The 24,715-nt window shown below is 38.9% G+C and overlaps 2 protein-coding genes across 8 annotated transcripts in view; one reads left to right on the forward strand and one right to left on the reverse strand.

Annotated features, from left to right (window-relative positions):
* Positions 1–380: 380 nt before the first annotated feature.
* On the reverse strand, positions 381–13,231 carry PIERCE2 (piercer of microtubule wall 2). Of its 2 annotated transcripts, none has more exons than XM_047766300.1 (2): positions 13,184–13,231; positions 381–768 (listed from the first exon to the last, which is right to left on the reverse strand). In XM_047766300.1, the coding sequence occupies exons 1-2, from the start codon at positions 13,199–13,201 to the stop codon at positions 421–423; spliced, it is 366 nt and encodes a 121-aa protein (XP_047622256.1). In that variant the 5' UTR covers positions 13,202–13,231; the 3' UTR covers positions 381–420. The 2 variants fall into 2 exon arrangements, 1 of the variants encoding a protein (XP_047622256.1); XR_007133085.1 differs by lacking the exon at positions 13,184–13,231 and adding an exon at positions 11,621–12,197 and having other exon boundaries at positions 712–768.
* A 384-nt stretch (positions 13,232–13,615) lies between these two features.
* CCPG1 (cell cycle progression 1) overlaps positions 13,616–24,715 on the forward strand; it is a 43,309-nt gene continuing 32,209 nt past the window's right edge. For 3 of the 6 annotated variants that reach the window (XM_047766289.1, XM_047766291.1, XM_047766293.1), the window contains exon 1: positions 13,622–13,759. The gene's annotated coding sequence lies outside the window, so the exon portion shown is untranslated. Of the gene's footprint in view, positions 13,760–21,044; positions 21,230–24,715 lie in introns of those variants that run through there. The other 3 variants (XM_047766294.1, XM_047766292.1, XM_047766290.1) reach the window with 3 other exon arrangements.

The following is a 24,715-nucleotide window of genomic DNA, read 5'->3' on the forward strand; positions in this document are numbered from 1 at the left end:
GGATCCAGCATTGTGGTGAGCTGTGGTGTAGGTCACAGACATGGCTTGGATCCTATGCTGTGACTCTGGCGTAGGCTGGTGGCTACAGCTCCAATTCGACCCCTAGCCTGCCGACTTCCATGTGTGGCGGGTGTGGCCTAAAAAGCTAAATAAATAATTAAAAAACTCAGGAGTTCCCGCCATGGCACAGCAGAAACAAATCCAACTAGAAACCATGAGGTTGCAGGTTCGATCCCTGGCCTCACTCAGTGGGTTAAGGGTCTAGCGTTGCTGTGGCTGTGGCGGAGGCCGGCAGCTGTAGCTCCGATTGGACTCCTAGCCTGGGAACCTCCATATGCCATGGGTGTGGTCCTAAAAAACAAAGACAAAAACACCTCATTTTTCCTGAGTATATTTTCTCTTTATTTGAGTAATATATTTTCATAGAGTGTGTTGAAAATTAGGAAAATCAAGTGTTCTTGCTCTGTCAGGTGTAGTGTTTAGAGTGTTATTTTGATAAAAACCAGTAGCTCTGATATGGCTTGAAAATACTTGCTCCTTTGGAGTATAATAACAGGGGAAAAACTGTGGCATAGGTAAAAATTCACCGTAATTACTTGAATTAGTTTTATACATAATCATCTTAGGTTTTGATAGTGAGGTAGCTGTATGGAGTGACCTTGGGTCCAACATACACGAAAACACAGGATTGCCAGGGTTCACACAAGAAGGCTGTTGTTCAGGTTTCATTTCTGTGTCTGAATTTGAAGCTGAAGTACTTTTCTTATCCTAAAAGATAAACACATGTAATAATTCTCAATTATAAAATTCTGAAAAAAATAATTATTTTAACTGAGCCCCAACCCTATCTTCCACCACTAAGAAGAAATGGCATAAGGAGTTCCTGCTGTGGTGCAGTGGGTTAAGAATCCAACTGCAGCGGCTTGATCCCCTGGCATGGTGGGTTAAAGGACTTGGCATTGCTGCAGCAGCAGCGACATAGGTTCCAGCTGTGGCTTGGATTCAATTCCTGCCCTGGGAATTTCCATATGACCTGGGTGTGGCCATAAATTTTTTTTTAAAAGTGGCTTGAAAGGGATCAAAGATTTAAATGTAAGATCTGAGACTATAAAATTCTTAGAAGAACAGAGAGTTGTGATGCAGCGGAAAGGAATCCTACTAGTATCATATAGGATGGGGATTTGATCCCTGGCCTTGGGCAGGGATTTGGCATTGCCATGAGCTGTGGAAGGCTGCAGACATGTCTTGGATCCCGTCTTGCTGTGACTATGGCATAGGCGGGCAGCTGCGGCTCTGATTAAACCTCTAGCCTAGCAACTTCCATATGCTGAGGGTGTGGCCCTAAAAAGCAGGAAAAAAAAATCCTCGAAGTACATTTAGAGGAAAAGTTCCCAGGAGTTGGTCTTGGTAATGATTTTTTTATTTTTTTGGATATGACAAGAAAAGTATAAGCCACAAGAACAGAAAGAAGTGACTACATCAAACAAAAAGCTGTTGCACAGCACAAGAACAGTGGAATGAAGAGGCAGCTTGGAATGGGAGAAAATATTTGGAAATGTTTGTTAGATAAGGTGTTAATATCCAAAATATGTGAAGAACTCAGTCAATTCAATAGTAAAAAAAACCAAACAATAGGAATTCCTGTTATGGCTCAGTGTGTTAAGAATCTGACGCTATCTCTTTGAGAATGTGGGTTTGATACTTGGCCTTGCTCAGTGCGTTAAGGGTCCAGTGTTGCTGTGGCTGCAGCACAGGTTGCAGATGCAGCTCCAATTTGACCCCTAGCCTAGCCTGGGAACTTCCATATGCTGCAGGTGTGGCCCTAAAAAGAAGAAGAAAAAAAAAAAAACCACCCCAAACCAAACAATATAAATAAATAATGGGTAGACGATCTGAATAGACATTTCTCCAAAGACATACAGATGGCCAACAGGTACATGAAAAGATGCTCAACATTCCTAATCATCAGGGAAATGCAAATCTAAAACCACAATGAGATATCACTTCATACCTGAAGAAAGGCTATTACCAAAAAGTTGATAGAATAAGAGTGAGTGAGGATGTGGAAAAAAGGGAGCCCTTCATGCACTGTTGGTGTAGGGATCCAAATTAGCACAGCCACTGTGGAAAACAGCATACAGGTTCCTCAAAAAATTAAAAATAGAACTACCATACGATACAACAATTCTACTTCTGGGTATATATCCAAAGGAAATCAAATTGCTGTGTCAAAGAGATATCTGTACTCCGATGTTCACGGCAGCATTATTTACAATAGCTAAGACACAGAAGTAGCTTAAGTGTTCATTAGCAGATGAATAGATGAATAAATTTTATTATATATACACATTGGAGTAGTACTCAGCCATAAAAAGGAGGGGATCCTGCCATTTGCAACAACATGGATGAAACTTGAGGGCATTATGCTAAGAGAAGTCAGAGAGAAATAATGTGTGATCTTACATATATGTGGAATTAAAAAGAAAGTCAAACTCATAGATACAGCAGAATGATAGTTCCCAGGGGCTGGGGAGTTAGGGGGAATGGAGAGATGTTGATCAAAGGATACAAGCTTCCAGTGATAAGAAGAGTAAGTTCTGGGACTCTAATGTACAATATTATGACTGTAGTTAACTATACCATATTATATATTTGAAAGTTGCTGAAAGAGTAGATGTTCTCACCATACCCACACACACAAATTTGTAATTATGTGAGGTTATAGTTGCATTAACTAATTTTATTGTGCTAATCATTTCATTATATATATGTATATCAAAGCATCATGTTGTACACCTTACACAATGTTATATGTCAATTATATCTCAATAAAGCTGGAAAACAAAACAGAAGGAAACAAATTTATCCCCATCTACTCTGCTCCTTTGAGAAATCCTTTTCTCTTGAGGACAATGAAGAGTACCCAGTGAATTATATGTACAAGATAACTTTTAAAAGTCCTATTCTAGGGAGTGCAGCAGAAACAAATTTGACTAGTATCCATGAGGATGTGGGTTTGATACCTGGCCTCATTCAGTCGGTCAGGGATCCAGCATTGCTGTGAGCTGTGGTGTAGGTCTCAGATGCGACTAGGATCCTGCGTTGCTGTGGTGTGGTATAGGCTGGCAGTTATAGCTCTGATTCGACCTCTAGCCTGGGAACTTCCATATGCTGTGTGTTCGGTACCAAAAGCCAAAAAAAAAAAAAAAAAATCTGTTCTAGAGCTATGAGAATTGATAAAAAAATTGTAAATTAGAGAGTAAATCTGTAATAGGTCATAGAGGAGGATGTATACAGCTGAATTTTAGAGAAGGCAATGAAATAAACATTCAGGTATCTTAACCTTGTGGGGGATATCCATTAAGCAAATTATTACAAACTAAATTACAGTTGTGGTAAGTGCTATGAAGAAAAAAATCCAAGATATTTATGAAGCATGGGGGTTCTAACCTAGTGTGGTGGCCTAGGAAGTAGGAAGGCCATTCTGGTGAAGTGTCATTGAATCTAAGACTGGAAGACAAGGAAGGAAAATGTAGAGGAGGGAACAAAGAAAAAGTGTGGCCAAAGTCAAGTAAGTTAGAGTAGAAAGGGGCTTGAGATGAGATTAGAGGGGCAGGAGTCTGATCCTGCCTGTTTTTTTCACCATGTTAAAAGTTTGGATCTTTTTACCATAAAGCAATGCAAAATTATTGAAGAGTTTCTTTTCTTAAATAAGTTTCTTCCTCTACCTTCCATTGGTGAAGACAAGTATTAACCTAGCCCTGACTTAATGATCTCAGAATACTTTTACAACTGATTTAGGGGGGGTCCCTAAAGTTCTGTTACTATATATATATTGCTGTTGTTGTTTTCTTTTTGCCTTTTCTAGGGCCACACCTGTGGCATATGGAGGTTCCCAGGCTAGGGGTCTAATTGGAGCTGTAGCCACTGGCCTACACCACAGCCACAGCAATGCCAGATCCAAGCCGCATCTGCGACCTACACCACAGCTCACAGCAATGCTGGATTCTTAACCCACTGAGCAAGGCCAGGGATCGAACCCGAGACCTCATGGTTCCTAGTCAGATTCGTTAACCACTGAGCCACGACCGGGAACTCCAAGTTCTGTTACTATAAATAGACTTTTTGTTTAGCAAACTTCACCCACCTTGAGATTGTATTATATTGCTCAATTTTTTTTCTGAAAGACTTGGAAGTTCTTATAAGCTAATTTTGTTGGTATTTCTAGTTGGGAAAATCATAAATATAAATGTAAGTAAGAACCTTTATCCATATATTGTCTTATATCTGCTTGTGTTTTAAATGCACTTGTGTCTGGTTATAATCTTAAAAAATAAAAAGGTGCTATGTGTTGATTGTGAGCTAAAATGTTTTCCCAGCAATTCCTGTTGTGGCCCAGCGGTAACAAATTCGACTGGTATCCATGAGGATGTGGGTTCGATACCTGGCCTTGCTTAGTGGGTTAAGTATCTGGCATTGCTGTGAGCAATGGTGTAGGTCACAGACTCTGCTCCAATCCTGTGTTGCTGTGGCTGTGGTGAAGGCCAGCAGCTGTGGTTCAGATTTGACGGCTAGCCTGGGAACCTCCATATGCTGCACATGTGGCCTTAAAAAGCAAAAAGAAAATTTAAAAAAATTAAAAAATAAAGTGTTTTCCCTATCAATTCTTAAAGGCTAGCTTTATTTATTTACATTATTGAGGTACAGTTGAATTATAGCATTATGAATTTCAGATGTACAACACAGTGGTTCACAATTTCTCAAGGTTATACTCCATTTAGTTATTATAAAGTATTGGCTTTGTTTCCTATGCTGTACAATGTATGCTTGTAGCTTATTTATTTTATACATAATAGTTTATACATCTTAATTTCCTTTGTCTATCTTGACCCTCCCCTCTTCCCTTTTCCCCCACTGATAACTAGTAGTTCTTTATATATGTAAGTCTTCCTTTTTTGTTATATTCACTGTTTTTTTTAAATTCCACATATTAAGTGATACCATACAGTATTTGTCTTTGTCTAACTTACTTCACTAAACATAATACCCTCCAGATCCATCCATGTTGTTGCAAATGGCAACATTTCATTCTTCTTTATAGCTGAGAAATATTCCATTTTGTGTGTGTATGTGTATATAAAATCTGGAACATGTCAACTTCTTTTTGGCCTCTCTGCACAGCCCAGGACTGTGTCATTTGGTATCTGCAAAGCAATTGATTTAAGAAGCCAGTACCTGGTGGGTGTGGATTTACAGGCACATCAGATTGACATTCACTGTGTCAGAAATCAGGTAACTGAGGCAGAAAAAAAAATTGATAGGAATAAAATTTTATAGCATTTCTTTAAAGATGTTAAGATAGAAGTATTTTCCTCCAGAAGTTCTCGTCATGGTGCAGCGGAAATGAATCCGACTAGGAACCATGAGGTTGTGGGTTCCATCCCTGGCCTTGTTCAGTGGGTTAAGGATCCAGTGTTAACCGTGAGCTGTGGAGTAGGTCACAGATGTGGCTCAGATCTGGCATTTCTGTGGCTGTGGCTGTGGCCAGCAGCTATAGCTCTGATTGGACCCCTAGCCTGGGAATCTCCATGAAAAAAAAAAAAAAGGTAAGAAGTATTGTCCTCCAAAGTAATGTAGCATGATTTTTAGAAGACTGTTAACATGCATGGGATTGGGAAAGGTAGGACTAAAGTTGTTCCAGATGATACCAATAAACTCCATGCTTAGCAAAAAAAAAAAAAAAAAACAGCAAAAAAGATATATATGTATGTATTTGTTGATGGACACTTAGGTTGCTTCCATGTATTGGCTATTGTAAATAGTGCTGCTGTGAACCTGGGGGTGCATATATATCTTTTTGAATTAATATTTTTGTTTTCTTCAGCTATATACAAATTCAGGAGCGGATTTGTTGGATCATATGGTAGTTCTGTTTTAGTTTTTTGAGGAAACTCAATACTGTTTTACACAGTGGTTGCACCAATTTATATTCCCAACGACAGTGTCAGAGGGTTCCTTTTTCTTTACACCATCATCAAAATTTTCTTTGTGGATTTTTTTTTTTCTTTTTAGGGCTACTCCTGCAACACATGGAAGTTCCCAGGCTAGGGGTTGAATCAGAGCTACAGCTGCCAGCCTACGCCACAGCCACTGCCAGATCTGAGCCATGTCTGTGACCTACACCGCAATGCCAGATCCTTAACCCACTGAAAGAGGTCAAATGGAACCCACATCCTCAATGGATACTAGTAAGGTTTGTTATTGCCAAGCCACAATGGGAACTCCTTTTTTTTTTTGTGGACTTTTTGATGATACCATTCTAACAGGTGTGAGGTGATATCTCATTGTGGTTTTGATTTGCATTTCTCTGAGGATTAGCATCTTTTGATGTGCCTATTGGCCATCAGTATATGTCTTCTTTGGGAAAATGTCTATTCAGGTCTTCTGCCTTTTTTTTTTTTTTTTTTTTTTTAGGTCTTTTGAGGGCCGCACCCACGGCATAAGGAAGTTCCCAGGCTAGAGGTCCAATCGGAGCCGTAGCCGCCAGCCTACGCCAGAGCCACAGCAATGCCAGATCCGAGCCACATCTGCAACCTACACTACAGGTCACGGTGACGCCGGATCCCCAACCCACTGAGCGAGGCCAGGGATTGAACCTGCAACCTCATGGTTCCTAGTCGGATTCATTTCTGCTGTGCCACGATGGGAACTCCTCTTCTGCCTATTTTTAATTGAGTTGTTCTAGCATTTTATTTAAAAGTACTATCAAAGCATATTCAGTCACATCTTCAGTCAACTATTAATGTTCTACTTGAACAATTACATTAATAAACATTTTGAAAATACTCTCTGAATAAGGACTTTAAAAGAATGAATCAAGTATAGTGAAAAGAGCTTGGAGACCCAGTTTCTAGTCCTAGATTGGGTAAATCAGATTCTCTGTGCCCCAGTTTTCTGTTGTAAAACAGGGGAGTCTGGATTATTTGTCCCCTCAAGATCTACTTACTCCATTTCTTACATAGATTTTATAAAGTTTCTCAACTTATGCAGTATACTTAAAAGTAGATAGTATCATAGTATATGTTCTATGTAGATAGTATCATAGTATATGTTCTATATGATCATATTTTGCCTTATTTTAGTGACAGTTATAAACTTTTCATAGGGTTTCTTTAAATGACTTTGATAAATCTTTTGGAACACTTGATAGCTTTCTGAAAATCCAATCCAAGAATACTTATTTGCTGCGTGCTTTCCATAGGAGTAAAAGCCTTTTTTCCCCCATTTATAAACACAGGTGTTAGAAATGAAATTGCTGATCTTTTAAAAATTTTTTTATTTTTATATTTTTTGCTTTTTAGGGCCACACCCGAGGCATATGGAGGTTTCCAAGCTAGGGGTCTAATTGAAGCTACACCTGCTGGCCTACACCACAGCCACAGCAACACAGGATCTGAGCTGCATCTGCAAGCTACACCACAGCTCATGGCAACGCCAATTCCTTGACCTACTAAGCGAGGCCAGGGATCATATCCGCAACCTCATGGATACTAGTCAGATTTGTTTCTGCTATGCCACAACGGGAACTCCAGCTGGTCTTTTTTTTTCCCCCTGCTGCTTTCCAGGTAGCTGTCCATTTCTTTAAAAGCTGACATAATTCACAGAGGTTTGAGTGTCTAGTTATTGTTCTATTGTCTTGGTATCTTGGACTGAGAGCCTTTAATCTTTTGCTTCTGAAAACTGACTGGGGAGTTCCCATCATGGCTTATCAGCAATAAACCCAACTAGTACCCATCAGGTTTCGGGTTGGATTCCTGGCCTCACTCAGCGGGTTAAGGCTCCAGCATTGTGGTGAGTTGTGGTGTAGGTTGCAGATGTGGCTCAGATCTGGCATTGCTATGGCTGTTGCATAGGCGAGCAGCTGCAGCTCTGATTCGACTCTAGCCTGGGAACTTCCAGATGCTGCTGCTGGGGCCCTAAAAAGCAAAAAGAGAGAGAGAAAGGATGAAAGGAAGGAAGAAAGAAAGAAAGAAAAAAAAAAAAAAGAAAGGCAGCTGAACTATCATTGGTCAGTTCTTGGAAATAAGACTATTATTTTATGAATATCTATCTTATTAGAAACTCTAGCTATCACTGACCCAGCCACCTTTAAGGCTTCTTCATTTCCTTGACATTAATTTTTTTTTTTTTTTTCCTTTTTAGAGCCACACCTGCAGCATATGGAGGTCCCCAGGCTAGGGGTCTAATCGGAACTGTAGCCGCCAGCCTATGCCACAGCAACTCAGGATCCGAGCCGAGTCTGCAACCTACACCACAGCTCATGGCAATGACGGATCCTTAACCCACTGAGCAAGGCCAGGGATCCAACCGGTGACCTCATGGTTCCTAGTCGGATTTGTTAACTACTGAACCACCATGGGAACTCCTCCATGACATTACTAATCAAAGAAAAATCTTACCTCTTACTGATAACACACACACACACACACACACACACACACACACACGCACGCACACAATTATCTGAAACTAGTAGCCCTTTCTCTGATAACACTGAGAGTTTACAGGTTCCTAGTCAGAACCACTAGGGTGGTTCCCCAGTGCATTGTTTCTCAAACTTTTATATGCAAATGTAATACTTAAAATCTGATTAAAATACAGATTTCTGACCCAGATCTTGGGCGGGGCCAAAATTCTGCTAAGAAAATCCTAAGTGATGCTGCTGATCCCCGGATTACATTGTGGGTGGTAGGTTAAACACTTGTGAAAGATGTAACTAAACTGTAGTCGGGAGTTAAAAAGGTCTTTGGATGAATGGATAAAGAATATATGGTATATGTATATATATATAATGCAATACTACTACTCAGCCATAAAAAAGAATGAAATTTTACTATTTGCAACATGGATGGATCTGGAGGGTATTATGCTAATTGAAATAAATCAAAGACAATTACTGTATGATATCACCTATATGTGGAATCTATAAAATACAACAAAACTAGTGAATATAAAAAAGAAACAGACTCACAGATATAGATAACAAACTAGAGGTTACCAGTTGGTAGAGGGGAGGGGGAAGGGACAAGATAGGGGTAGGGGATTAAGAGGTACAAACTATTATATATAATGTAAGCTATAAGAATATGTTGCACAATACAGAGAATGTAGCCAATATTTTATAATAACTGTAAATGGAGTATAACCTAATTGTGAATCACTATTTTATATACCTGTAACTTATATATTACACATCAACTATACTTCAATTAAAAAAAATGCCTTGGAGAGGCAGGCTAAGGAGTGTGGGGATATGTAGAGACTATCTGAGAAACCTATATTTGTGTACCTCCTGCTGCAAGAGTTATCTAAACCACATAAACTGGTTGTTATCATTTCTGGGTTCTGATATTGCCAGTGGTAATAGCTGTGTGACTCTGATGAAAATTATTTTTGCAAGGATTCAAAAAAATTCCTTGTCTGTAAAAATAAAGGAGATGAATTGAATAGTTTTGTTTCCTCCTCTGAGGATATCACAGCTCTCCAAATGTAGGAAGAGAAAAGTGATTTTTTTTTTTTTAGGGCCATACCTGTGGCATATGGAGGTTCCCAGACTAGGGGTCCAAACGGAGCTGTAGCCTCCGGCCTACAAGAGAGCAGCAATGTGGGACCCGAGCCAAGTCCTCCTCGTATACCACAGCTCACGGCAACGCCAGATCCTTAACCTACTGAGCGAGGCCAAGGATTGAACCCATGTCCTCATGGATGCTAGTTGGGTTTGTTAACCACTGAGCTACGACAGGAACTCCCAGAAAGTGATTTTCAGTTATTTGAAAAACATGAAGGAAGGTATATTCTTACTTGTGATAAGGTCCTTAAAAATGCATCCTGTGGTGTCCATGTAGGCAAAAAACTTTTGTTAGTTTTAAAAAACCTCCAAATTTGGCAATTTCTGGAATACCTAAGTTCTAAATTCTTCTATATTATAAATTATATCTAATCTCATAGAGGATGGGAGGGTACATAAACCTTTTATTTTTTTTTGGACGCACCCACAGCATGTGTAAGTTTCTGTGCCAGGGATTGAACCTATGCCAAAGGAGGAACCCAACCCAAAGCAGTGACAATACCAGATCCTTAACCCACTGAATCACATGGGAATTCCCTGCCTTTTTAAGGTTGAATTAAATAGAAGTTTGTTTATATGCATTAAAATTCTTTTTCTGGAGTTCCCTGGTGTCCTAGCAGTTAAAGATCCAGCATTGTTAGTGCTGTAGCTCGGGTTATTTCTGTGGCCTGGGTTTGATTACCTAGTTCAGGAACTTCTACATACCATGGGTATGACCCAAAAAAAGAAAAAAGAAAAAAATTCTTTGAAGACTCTGTAGTAGATTCTTGTGATTTATAAAACTGAGACCCTTTAGGAATTCTAAATCCTTAAACTAGCAAGCATATAATCTCAGTTTCTCCAATTCTAAATTGGAGGCAAGAGTACTGACCAAGTTGTAGTGTCTGTCTGAAGTGAGGATCAAATTTGTATCAGATTAGTTGGGTTCCTTGTTAGAATAATCCAGCTCACTCTGAATTCCTGGGTTATTCTGCTTAATGTCTCAGCAAAGTTAAGTTTCTCATTATTAGAAACCTATTTGCCGTGAAATCTTGAGTTTATATCTGCAAATGTGAAGTATTTACTCCACTTTCTTTTCTTTTGTTCAGATTTGAATGAGTATTAATAGTGTGTTGGAGAAGTTGCACAAGGCAAGAACTGTATGACCTAAATTCCAGTCCTTTATCATTACTGCACCTTGTTTTTATGTTGTTTGTAAAATTGGTAAAAAAAAAAAAATCTGCCATAGTTCCTGCGGTTGTGGAGATAAAATGAGAGAATATCGGATGTAAATGCTAAGTGCTATATAAATGGAGCCAGTTTTTTTTATCATTTTCTTTTTTGCAAGTATACCTCAATGCATATGCATGATTTTTCAGAGTTCAGTTCTGAAATTTACAGTTAATAATACTTTGCAGTATGCTACAGTTTACTAATACTCATAACCTTGTGGGAAGCTGCCAAAGCTGGAAGTAGAATTCATCAGATTTTGCTATTTATTTTTAAAAAAAATTTATTTATTGAAATATATAGTTGATCTCCAATGTTAATTTCTAATGTATACCACTATATATATATACACACATATACACACACACATATATATACATATATTCTTTTTCATATTCTTTTCCATTATGGTTTATCACAGGATATTGAACATAGTTCCCTGAGCTATACAGGTTGTTTATCCACCTGTATATAATAATTGGTGTCTGCTAATCCCAAACTCCCAATCCTTTCCTCCCTTAACGTCCCTTCCCCCTTGGCAACCACAACACTGTGAGTTGTTTTGTTTGATAGATATGTTGATTTATGTCGCATTTTAGATCCCACATGTAAGTGATATCATATGGTATTTGTCTTTCTCTTTCTGACTTCACTTAGTATGATAATCTATAGGTCCATCCTTTTGTTGCAAATGGCATGGTTTCATTATTTATTCTTTTTTGACACTGTTTAATAATTTGTTTTAAATATCAAGAGCACAGACATTATAGAATAAGAAGTCACCTGAATCCTGTGGCATTGCAACAGGTCAGCTTTTTTTGAAATGCCTCCTAGGTTTCCTCAGCACAAGGAAGGCTGCTTAGGTGAAAGGTGCTACCCTGTGACTTGTCGGAAAAAAAGGAAAAAGCAACAGTAATTTACTTTATGGACACCCAGTCAGGTGGCCCAGGGCAACCCCAGTCACAGAAGTTGTGACTTTCAAATCACCTTTTACAACTGGCTCTAATATTCTGATCAACTTTGACTCAAAATTTAAGACATAAAACAGAATCTTGACAAAACAGAGGACAAATTGGCTGAAAATTTTTGTTGGCATAATTTGTACCACACAATCTGTAAAAGTTAGTGCCTACTAAATCTTTTAGATCTCCAGGATAACTCACAAATGTTTACAGACTTAGAAACAAACTACTCATTCCCTTTACATTTAGGTCCTCACTGCAGCTTTCTTACTTGGGTTTCACTCTCTTCAAATCTCTTATTCTTAAAATGTATTCAAAACAGATACAGTTAAAAGCAAAACAGTCTAATACACAGAATAATAAAAAGATTATTTTAAATTCTTGGAGTTCCCGTCGTGGTGCAGTGGTTAACGAATCCGACTAGGAACCATGAGGTTGAGGGTTCGATCCCTGCCCTTCCTCAGTGGGTTAACGATCCGGCGTTGCCATGAGCTGTGGTGTAGGTTGCAGACATGGCTCGGATCCCGCGTTGCTGTGGCTCTGCCCGCGTAGGCTGGCAGCTACAGCTCCGATTAGACCCCTAGCCTGGGAACCTTCATATGCTGTGGGAACGGCACAAGAAATGGCAAAAAGACAAAATAAATAAAAAATAAAAAAATTAAAAATTAAATTCTCTGCTAGCCTACATATTAGGTCGGCAACTATTACTTAAGGATAAGAAGATTACTTAAAATTATAAATGAATCTTTTAAAATTAAGTCTTAAAATTAGACCATGAAAGTGCCTTGAAAAGAATGAAAATATACTTTGATCTTTCAGTCTTTTGTCATAAACACATTTGTATATAGATAAAAGCAAGCCACTGAAATACAAATGCCATTACAGAAACTGTAATTATAAAATCTGGTGTTGTCACAGGTGATGTCAACTATAGTGACTCCAAAAGCAAAAAACCCCCTAAAAGTATAATTTTGAGGCACCCTTTTGTTTCTCCTCAAGCCCGCCATCCTCCTTGTTAATGTTTTTCTTAATCTTTTTTTGGTCACAAATAGGGGACAGAGAATTTACTGCCTTAACTTACTGTTTCCAGCAACATTGAGTATAAGTTTTGAACAAGGCACAATGTAAATAAATATAAGTTTTAAAAGACTGTATTTTTCTTGTTCAAAACCATCTCCAGTTCGCGAACGGGTACAAATCGCATACCATCTCCAATCTTTGTACTTTCAGAGGCAATTCTGGCTTAATGCAATGTATCTGTGTGGCCCAGTGGTTGCCTAGAAAGGTGGCTTTTCTGGGGGTAGAGGTGGGTGGGAGTGCAGGGTGCCCCAAATTTATAGTAACGACAACAGTCAAAAACATCCAGCCCTCGGCCCCAACCCACCCAGTCGCACTCGGTCATTCTTGCTATCTTCTTTATTTTCTCGGCGAACGCAGTCTTTTCCTGCAGCAGACGGCGAGAAAGCCAGCGAGCGCCGAGGGCACGCGGCCCTTCCACTACGCCCAATTAAAGCAGCAAAGAGAAGGCGAGCCGTCGGCTGGACCAATACGTGAAAACGAATCCTCTTAATCCCGGGACCTGTCCTCCTGGGTGGAATCCTTTCGTGTGGTTGTAAAAGCCCGTCTCCATAGTGACCGGCCACTGCGCCTCTCCAGTGCCGGGGCCCGGATGTTGTGAGGATCACTACCTCGGGGCCCAGCTTCCTCCAGCCTCGCCGCGGCCGGCTGCGCTTCCCTGCGGGAGTCGTAGTTCTTTCCTCCGCCACCGACCGTTATGAGGTTCGGAAGGGACTACGAGTCCCGGCATGCGCCACGGCGCCCCGCCGGCCGCCGCCTCCTGGCTGCGGACGCCTGGGAGCAGGTTGTTGTTTTTATGAGAGGCGTCACTGCTCTGGGAGCTGTGACTGCCGCCACCACGACAGCCAGCGCCGTCCCGCGGGGGGTGGCGCTGCTCCTTCAGGTACGGCCCTGGGCTGGTTTGGACACCGGGAGGGGAGTCGGGCCGACTGTCGGGGTCTTGGCCAGCACCCGTGGTTCATCCGCCTAGCGGAGGCAGTCGTGGGGTCTCGCTGAGGCAAGTTCTTGACCCTAGGCGTTTAGCGTTTGCGGCTGCCGGGGTGGCCTCTTTCGCACGCGAGTCTGCAGCTTCCGCGGCAGAGCTGATCCCCGAGGCGTCTGTTGCGGTGGTCCTGCAGCCTTGAATCGCTCCGTGCAGACGCGAGCAGTGCGCGGGGGTGTGGGGGAGCTGACGGCCGGGGGATGCACCCGCCTTTCGTCCCTGGGCTGGCTTAAGGCGCTTCTTGGTCCTGATTGATGAGAGTCCATATGGTGAGATGTTATGTGCGTCACCCTGCCGGATTTTCAACCGGCCCATCTTTTTTGGTGACGTTTGAGTCCCGTGATACCAGGATACAGAAAGATTAAATAATGTATTTGAGATTTCTGTTTGTGCGCCAGGCTAATAATGGTCAAATCCCTCTGCCTATCCTTTTTCCCCTCCACGGATCTCTTTTAGTGTGGACCTTCCTAATCGTTAAGTCCTCCGTAACAGTAGTCCGCACAGTGCTTTGTACAAATTACATGTTTACCTTTGTTTAAGGAACCCAACTTTTTGCCATTGGGAGCGCCAGTTTTAACGAACTCGGCCAATTAGGTACTTTGTTGAATGAGTGAAATTTGCACTGCTTCATTCTAGCTTTATTAAAAAAAAAAAAAAAAGACAGTGGAGCTTTCTTGCAGCTAGAATAGGTAGTTATTTTAGTACTGCGAATTTTAGATTTGTCTCCTCCAGTAAGGTCACATCTACTGGATAGTACTGGAAACGTCATATTAGCGCATCATATCTTTGGCTTAAGTTTTGAATCTTATTAGGCCTCACATTTCTCAGGGGGATATTTATCACACTTTGGAAGCTGGTGTGAATGGTTTATTATTCTCTGAGCTACAGTCGTAAGGGGGAAGGTAAAGGAAATCCAGGGTATTATTTTAGTAAATTTTTAATATTTTACCAAAGCTAAGGATGGGATTCTAATTAAAGAGCTATTAGGAATTGTTCTGAAATAATATTTAAGGGGGTGGGAACTACTAGTTTTTAAGTGAAAATAGGTTAGAAAGTATAATTCTCATTTTGTTAACTAAACTACAGAACTAGAAGTGATTCTATGCCTATTGGAAATTAGAATCAAAAAGATAATAGAGTTGTAAAAGTGATTGGATAGTGAAACTACAGATTTTTTTTTCTTTGTATTTTCTGGTATTTTCACAATTTCTATAGAAAAAAAACTTAATTTAAAAAAAGGAACACAGGGGAGTTCCTTCCCTGGTGGCCTAGTGGTTAAAGATCTGGCATTGTCACTGTTGTGGTGAGGGTTAATCTCCTAGCTCAGGAACTTCCATATGCTGCCAGCGTGGTCTAAAAAAAAAAAAAAAAATTAAAAAATTAAAAAGGGACACAGGTGCAGCAATTCCAGTTAGTCTACATAAACATTAATTTTAAAAAGCAAATAACAACAGACAACATAGGTGGAGCCCCCTTTTCTGCATATACAAACTCTAAGAAGAACACATTTAAGTGAAATTACATATGGAAAAGTGACAAGAAATGTGTTGGACTAGAAAGGGGAAAAAACCCAGTGACAGTAATTCTTAGCGTTTGTGCTTTTCTTCTTATTTTGATCTGTTTTCAATTTGTACAGTAAAAGACAAAATTGCTTTCTTCAGTTAAGGCAGTGGAAGCTTGATTATTCCTATGATTCAAGGTGGCACATGGGCATTTAATCTGAAAGGATGTGAATGTAGAAGGATTTTTTATTTATTTGTAATCACTTGCTAGTGGGAGTAAAGAAGTTAAACTATTATAAAATGAGAAAATTTTAGCTTGTTTTCATTGAATCATTTTGAAAACTATGTTTTTTGTTTTCTATTATGGACACGTTGGATATGGTTGGGTAAATAGCATATTTAGTTCACATTTGCGCTCTGTCATAAAGAAAGGGCACGTTATTCTTTGATAGGAATAGTTTATGTATTTTTGAAGTTATCAGTCTTGAAAAATTCGGGTTTACCTCAACTCCAAGTGTCCATTAACTCTTAGAAAAATATCCATTCTGAAGCATTTTAGTTTTTTAGACTGTAGAAGTCATGCTTTGTTTTCTTAGGTTGTTTTCTTTGGAGCTTTGTTTCTCTCCCCAAATTTCAACTTCTTTTCAATACTTTCTGTTGTTTAATTTTGTATGTTTTGTGTCCTTTGTTGATTCAGTATCTTACCAGATACTTGGGTTCATTTACAAGGTATAAAAAACATTCATAATTGATTAAAATGTCTGATTTATTAACTGGTTCCACAATATTGTTGTTTAGTTTGTATAATTGTATTCTTATCCAAGTTAAATATTTTAAAAAATTAGGTGGATTTCAACTGATTTCTTAGAAGTAGTAGCTTTTGACATATAAAGAGTATGGACATAGTGCAAGGCCTGTTAAGTCCAGGGTATTTTAAAACAGAAATGCAGACTCATCTAACAATGCAGAACTACTAGAAGCTAAATTGTTTTTGTGCTTGTGTGTGGTTAGGATGAGGAAGTTGCCATATTGTAAGTGGTAACTACTTTTTCAAGAACTTTCTTCCTAGGAGTTCCACAGTTTTTGTTTTTTTTTTTTTTAAATTAGTTAAAGTTTTTGAATACAATTTTTAAAGGCTACTTTTCATTTACATCTGTTATAAAATATTTTATATTCCCTGTGTTGTACAGTATATCCTTGAGCCTTTCTTACACTGGATAGCTTGTACCTCCTACCTCGTGCACCCCTATATTGCCCTTTCCTTACTCCCTGCTGGTAACCACTAATTTGCCCTCTTTATCTGTGAGTCTGCTGTTTTGGTTATATTGATTGGTTAGTTGTATATTGTTTATATTCCATGTATAAGTGATATCATACCATATTTATCTTTCTCTGGCAGTTTTGACTAAATTAAAACTGTTAGAAAAAAATGAGTTGGTTTCAGAGTTCATGTTTGATGTGTTGCATCAGATAAACCTGAAAAAAAAAATCTCAGTTTGAGTTCTAAGGTGAAATTTAGTCCTATAATATGGGGAGGATCACAGCTTTCTGATAGAGTTAGAGAAGTTTTTTTTGAAAAGGGTATTTAACATGTGGAAACCTGCCTAAGGGCCTGTAGGGTTTCCTGAAGGAAGTATTTGTATTACCAGAAGTCAGAAATCTGATTTTTCTTCAGTATTTGTCTGTAAAGCCCTATTCCAAAACCTTTCTTCTGGTTCATGTTGCTAGCATTATGAAATATAAAAAAAGAATTGGATTGGGAGTCAGGATATTTAATGATGCTGACAAATGATTTAACTTGTGAGCCTCTGTTGTTTCCATTTGTACACTGTAAATCATTGCCATACTTGTGGGGGTATTTGTGAAGATCAAAATCTGATATGAAAGTGATATCACTTTATAAATGGCAGTAATCTACCTATGTAAAAGTATTGGCCTGCATAAATAACATTTACATAAAGCAGGTTATACATTTGGAGTGTGATAACTTAATGCGATATATACTTATGGACTGGAAAGTTTGATGGAAAAAAGTCAAATGGGGTCTTAATTTGATTTCTTTGGTAGAGCTTTTTGCCTTTTACGAAGTTGAAGGAAACCTGGCTCCTTTCCTGACTGTGACTTTGCAGTCTGCTGCATTAAAAGTCTGAAACTGTAGTGTGCATTTTAAGGTTGGGCCTTTAATTTTGGTTTTGATTTGTTTTAATTACACATCTAAAGTTTAAGGAAGGTCGTCAGAGTAACTTAGCAGTAAGAAGTGGGTGGGGTTGTTAATGTTCTAAAACGGTTCTCTAAGTGGACTTCATGAACAGTGAGCCTACACTGAATGTGAAATCCCAGATCCTACCAGAGATACATTGCATGTGCAAGCATTTGTTATTCAGAGAAAGAGGCAGTTTAGAGCTTAGACACCTCCTTCTGGCAATGTCAACCTTGACTATATTATATACAACATCTGACCTTTTGAGTGTAACTTCACATTGGGTCAACCTGTAGGACATTCAAGTAAAAAGGTCTTTCAGAAACTTGTAAATCAATTCTGAGGACCTTAAGAGGGCAAATATAAGTGAAAGTAAAAGGCAAAGAAATGTGTAGTGTATCATAGTTTAGTCTGCTTATATATATGATTCATTGATAAATAACATCTTTACTAACATTTTATCTAATGTTACTACTAGAAAGTCACAGTGGATGTGCAATTATCTATTCTGTACTTTAAAAAATGGAGAACAAAATAAAAATATGTAAAATCCCTTTGTTTTCTATCTTTCTGGCTTTTTTTCCACATGAAAAGTAGAAGAGTTGTGAACAAAAATTAGGGCAAATTAGCCTCTAGTGGAAAGTAGGTTTAAAATAAAAAATATAGGCCTCTGATGAATACATATATTTTAACAAGTAAAAATAGTTTTTAAAAATTTGAGAGTAGAAGAAAACATCGAACCAGATCCAAGTAGTTTTACTTATTTATCCCTGAAAGGGGAAAATGAGCCACCAAGGGCTAATACTGCCCAAGTGAGGGCAGTATGGAGTCTAGTCAGGCTTTAGATTTATGGGCTCTTTCAAGCTTTTTACAAAATTAGATCTAGGAGTTCCTGTCCTGGCGGCAGTGCACACGAATCCGATTAGGAACTATGAGGTGAGGGTTCGATCCCTGGCCTCACTCAGTGGGTTAAGGATCGGGCGTTGCCCTGAACTGTTGGTGTAGGTTGCAGACTCGGATCTGGTGTGGCTGTGACTGTGGCGTAGGCTGGCAGCTACCGCTCTGATTCTACCCCTAGCCTGGGAACCTCCATATGCTGCAGGTGCAGCCCTAAAAAAAAAGACAAAAAGACAAAAATAAAATAAAAATAAATAAAAATTAAAAAAAAAAACAAAATTAAGATCTGACAATCCTGGAAAGTCAGTGTTCTTCTTAGAATGAGAATAGCTGATGAAAAGGTTATTTCCTAACAGGTATATTAATTTCCTTTGAATTCATATTGTTTACTCACTTTATTTTAAAATTTTTATTAGAGGTGTGGCTTTTTTTGATGAAGGCAAAAAGGGATACTTTTATCTTCAAATATGGTAGTAGTTGCTTTTGTTTCCCAATTTGAGGGATGTTACATCATAGAAGAAAACTGTGATGAAATTGTCTATTGACTCACTTCTTGCAGAATTTGTTTTCTAGATCAGAAGTTTAATCTACTGTATGTAACACTATTGTGCCTCTTTCTGGATAAAGTGAAATTTCTACTCCCACTGGGGATTATTTTTCCAGATACCTATCTTTTGCGATAGATTTCAGTCATTAAAAGGAATTTCACTCCATTAGAATTAGGAAATCCAGCTTGCTGCAGAGAGGTTATCTTTACATCCACTTACAAGATGAATATAACCAAGAGGCAGGACACCAGTTGGACTCTTGTTGCCGTAATTGCTGCACTGTGAACTCTTCAAAGCCCTGGAGCATCAGTTTTCCACAGTAAACTTCTCTTAAGTCCTTTAACTTCTTGAAGGGATTGGTCATCCTGAAGATGATTGGATTTGTGTCATTTATTTACTTAAAGATGGGTTTGTCTTTTCATTTAAAAAGTTTATTTCCTGCTGATTATAAAGATAATAATAGGTCATTGAAATTTAGCAAACATATGTGTAATTTTAGTTTTTCAGATTTGAAAGACCTTAAGCACAGATATTTATTTGTTTTTTTTAGAGCCACGCCCATGGCACATGAAGGTTCCCAGGCTAGGGGTTGAATCAGAGCTGCAGCTGCAGGCCTGCACCACAGCCACAGTAATGCGGGACCGAGCTGCTTCTTCAACCTACACCACAGCTTATAGCAACACCAGATCCATAACCCACTGAGCAAGGCCAGGGATGGAACCTGAGTCCTCACTGATACTAGTTGGTTTCGTTTCCACTGAGCCACAGTGAGAACTCCTGTGAATTTTAAATTAAATGAACTCACTCATGGTAGACCTTTCACATTTCAGGTGTATATATTTTCGTACTCAGGTGGGTATTTCTATCAGATAAATTTCTAGAAACGAATTGGATAGGAAATGAAATTAATGGATAGGACATAAGATTTTAATGACAATATACATTTTCAGGGTTTACAGTGCCCATTTTTTCTGTATCTAACCTATTGACCTGTTTAATCTTTGTTACTCTCTGTTTAGGCATTAAAATAATCTTGTTTCTTTTTGTGTATCTTTGGTAGTAAGGTTGAGCATTTTTTACCTCATAAGGCATTTTAATATTTTCTATAAATTGCTTACTCATGTTTCTTGCTGAGTTTTCTATTCAGTTTTTTAATCTTTTTTCTTATTGATTTATTGGTGTACTTAAATGTTTTCAAAGCTCTGTTATATATGTTACAGGTATTTTCAGTATATCATGCTTATATATATGACTTTTTACAAACAAGTTCATGATTTTTGTATAATGAAAAGCTTTTTCTTTATGACTTCTAGGTTCTATGTAAAGCTTAGAAAAAGGTCCTATCTTTATCCCAGGATTGTAAAACTTCAGTTTGAGTCTTTTTTATGTGTGGTTTATTTTATTTTTTGCATGCACTATTCTGTAGCTCATTTTTAATTTTTTTGTGGTTTTATTTTGTATATTTAAATCTTTGAGCTATATTTTTGCCAGGTGGTCTTAAGGTTTTTTGAAGCTTTATATTAATAAATCTTAGATGACTTTTTTCTGCATCACTATTTCTTATTGTGATAAAAACTGTAAATAAACATCCATTAATAGGGGAATGAATTGTAATAAATCTACCTATTATGTAGTCATTAAAGTCATTTTTGAATAATTTTTAAAATATTAAAAACATTTCTAAATAGCAGAATGGAAAAAGTTAGGAAACTTGTTCCCAATGCTTATATCCTGCTTATATATTGGAAGTGTATGTCCTAGATGTATTTAAATCAAATTGGCAATAAACATAAGAGTGTAGTCCTTATGCTATTGAGGACTTTTTTTGCCCATGCTTTTTCTTGCCTTTGTACATGCGCTTCATCTTACCTGAAATGCCTTCTCCACTCTTGTATTTTTTCTTTTAATAGGGCTGCACCTGCAGCATATGAAAATTTGACTCCAGACCAGGAGTCGAATTGGAGCTGCAGCTAAGGCCTATGCCACAGCCACATCAACACTGGAACTGAGCCGCTTCTTCGACCTACGCCACAGCTTGCAGCATCCTTAACTCACTGAGGGAGGCCAGGGGTCGAACCCATATCCTCACAGAACCTAGAAGGGATTGAACCCTTAAGTCACAAGGAAACTCCACCCTCTTCACTCTTAATCTGCATATTTTATTTCTGTTTGTACTCATCGTACTTGTTGCTGTAATCTTCAAAATCTATTTTGAGCTCTAAAGGTTAGTAATTAAATAAGTGGATTTAGAACATTGTTATGTAATTGGTGTTCAGTAAATACTTGTTGAATGAATGTCAATGAATGGATGAGTTTCTCTTGTCAGAATTGAAGCAACTTATAGAGATAGATAAAATGCAGCAGGGTAACAAAAGTACAAGAAAAAATGAAGTGAAGGGAACACAGAGGTAGGAATTATAAAATGGAACCAAGAACGAATATATTATTCTACACAAATTACATACTATGAGAGCCTAAACTTTTTAATTACCTAATCCAACTGCTCAGGATAAGTTCAGTTATTCTAACACTAAAATCAGAAAGAGGTTTTTACTGATGATTTTTATAAAGAAAGATGCTTGAAAATATAGTCAACTCTGTCCTTACTAACAGTTTTAGGAACAAGAAAATGAGTCCAGTAGGGCTTCCCCCCAACCCCTAGTGGTATTACAACAGAGTTTAGGTCGAGGGTAAGATTGAGGCCTGGTACTTTTATGGGGGCTGTCTGTGTTACAGGATTGAAGAGTAAAATGCCTTTGGATAATCCGAACTAAACTTCACTGTCTTAATGCTATGTTAAGATCATCTTCAGTATTGTATCAGAAAGATTGGTCTCATATAACCATCTGACTGCTGAAGGTGAGGCGAAGTATACGTAGGCTGGCTCCAGTTGGAAACTTTCATCTTTTTGCCTAACGGATTATTAGGTTTTAGTAAGACGTCTTTTTAGAGCTGAGGAGTACAGTAACGGGCCAAACCACTGGGTAATATGGCATTGGGCATCATCACATTTTCCTTCCTTGTTACTGGAGACTTTTTAATAGGAAGCTAAAGTGGGGCATGTTCTCTCCACACCTAGCTGTGGGCAAAATTGTTAGATAATAGCGGATTTCTTAAGCTTTTCTGTTTCAACTCCTTCATTGTGGTGGTCAGTGATTTTGGTGGCTCTAGATCCCTTTTGAAAATAGGCAGAAATAAAAAACACTTAGGGAGTTGCTGGTAGCCTAGTGGGTTAAGGATCTGGCATTTTCACTGCTGTGGCATGGGTTTGATCCTTGGCACAGGAACTTCTCCATACCACAGGCATGGCCAAACTACCCCGCCCCACCCAGAACTAAAAGCATTCATCATCTGGTATGTTTAACAGAGAGGCAAGCTTAAGGGTGGAGCTAGACCTGAAATTAGACTCTATCTCATTACTATTTCTGATATGAATAAATGCTTATATGTCCTTTTCTGTAGATAAAAATAGGATATTAAGGATTAAAGATGAGAGGTTAGGAGTTCCTCTTGTGGCTCAGTGGAACAAATTGACTGGCATCCATGAGGACTCAGGTTTGATCCCTGGCCTTGCTCAGTGGGTTAAGGATCTGGCATTGCCATGAACTGTGGTGTAGGTCGCAGATGCAGCTAGGATCCCTCATTGCTGTGACCCTGGCGTAGGCTGGCGGCTACAGCTCCAATTCAACCCCTGGCCTGGGGAACCTCCATATGCTGCGGGTGTGGCTCTACAAAGACAAAAAAAAAACCAAAAAAACAAAAAAACAAAAACGAGCAGTTATTATGTGTGAATTTTACGACTAGAAGAGGGCAGTTAAAATTTTTATTCTGTTATAAAGACATCAAAAGTAAAATTGGAACTCCTTATCAAAGCTTTGAACTTAATACTAATTAGTAAGGTAACTCATGGATAAAAGTAATAATAGAAGCTGCTGTTAAGCAAGTTATGCTAAGAAGTAAGACGTAAATACTGTACATGGAGGAGAAGGAGAGATCAGTGTGTCAGAAACATGAAGGAGAACTTCATAGAGGAGGACTCAGCCTTAAATGTAGAAATTAAAACAAAGGAGGAAACCATGCCAGGAAGTATGACTTGAGTAAGTGAAGACATGGAGTTAGGGCTGTCCTTTTCCACTTGTAGCAAGTAGATTACTTTGACCAGGTGAGATAGTTCTTTAGGAAAGAACTAATTGATTGCAAACTAGGCTAAAGTCAGATAGTGAAAGCATTTGAATTTCACCCTAAGGAGTTTGACCTTATTGTATAGGATACTTATTTTCAAGGTTCTGGGGAGACTTTGGAATAAGTGTTGTATGTAACTTGCAGTTGATTTCATTGTTATCTGTATGTAAGTGTTTAGGGTAGTTGTGTGTATTTTGGGAGGGACCAAGGAAAGAGTTGAAAAATGGCACAGTAGAAAGTGATGAGGGCAGAGCCTCCTCGCACCTGCCCAGTTGCATCTCTCACAAGTGACCTATCTTATTTATTTATTTTTTTGGTCTTTTTGCCTTTTCTAGGGCCGCTTCCCGTGGCATATGGAGGTTCCCAGGCTAGGGGTCTAATCAGAGCTGTAGCTGCCAGCCTACACCAGAGCCACAGCAACGCGGGATCCAAGCCATGTCTGCAACCTACACCACAGCTCACTGCAACACCGGGTCCTTAACCCACTGAGCAAGGGCAGGGATCGAACCCTCAACCTCATGGTTCCTAGTCGGATTCGTTAACCACTGCACCATGATGGGAACTCCAACAAGTGTCCCATCTTAATCTATTTCAGCATTGTTTTGGTGGGACTCTACAAGACAAAGAGTGGCATTTTATCTTGTTTTATTTTTGTATTTTTTGTCTTTTTAGGGCCACACCCATGGCATATGGAGGTTCCCAGGCTAGGGGTTGAATCAGAGCTGTAGCCACTGGCCTGCACCACAGCCACAGCAATGTCAGATCTGAGCCGCTCTGTGGCCTACACGACAGCTCATGGCAACACTGGATCCTTTAACCTACTGAATGAGGCCAAGGAGAGAACCTGTATCCTCATGAATGCTAGTCAGATTCGTTTCCGCTGAGCCACTACGGGAACTCCAAAATGGATTCTTGAAAACTTTCCAGACTGACTGACTCATCTTTGATTACATGTACAGTCCAGAAGCACTTTTGGGACCTTTACTCACAGCCCATTGGTTGGCTTACATCGGAATTATAGACATGTGGGAGAATAATGCCCCCATTCTTCTCCATCATGTCTAATTCTATAAGATACAGTAATGGAAACCATACCTTTTCCATAGTAAAATGTAGCTACTCAGGAATTATGAAGGGTAACATCATATCAGGTAATATTCACTCCGTACTTTTTGAGTTAAAATTAATATTGTTGCTGTGTTTACTAGTTTTGACAGCTGCCACCTAAAATGTCTTAAAATTATATTGTTAGTCCATATCTCTCCCCTAAATTCAGTAACCAGCTGCCTATTTGACTTTTCCACTTGGATGTGATATTAGCTTTCTGAAATTTAATATATCTCCAACCAGTGTACCAATTTTCCTTTCATAACCTGCTTCCTATCTCAGGGGCCATTCCATTCTTGTATATGTTTAGGACAAAGGTCATCCCTCATACCTCATATTCAGGAAGTCCTCTTGGCCAAACCTTCAAAGTACATGTATAATTTGCCCACTTCTTACTGTCTTTGCTACCACCTGGTCCAAA

This window comes from Phacochoerus africanus, chromosome 2 (assembly GCF_016906955.1).
Source record: "Phacochoerus africanus isolate WHEZ1 chromosome 2, ROS_Pafr_v1, whole genome shotgun sequence".
Lineage (NCBI taxonomy): Eukaryota > Metazoa > Chordata > Mammalia > Artiodactyla > Suidae > Phacochoerus > Phacochoerus africanus.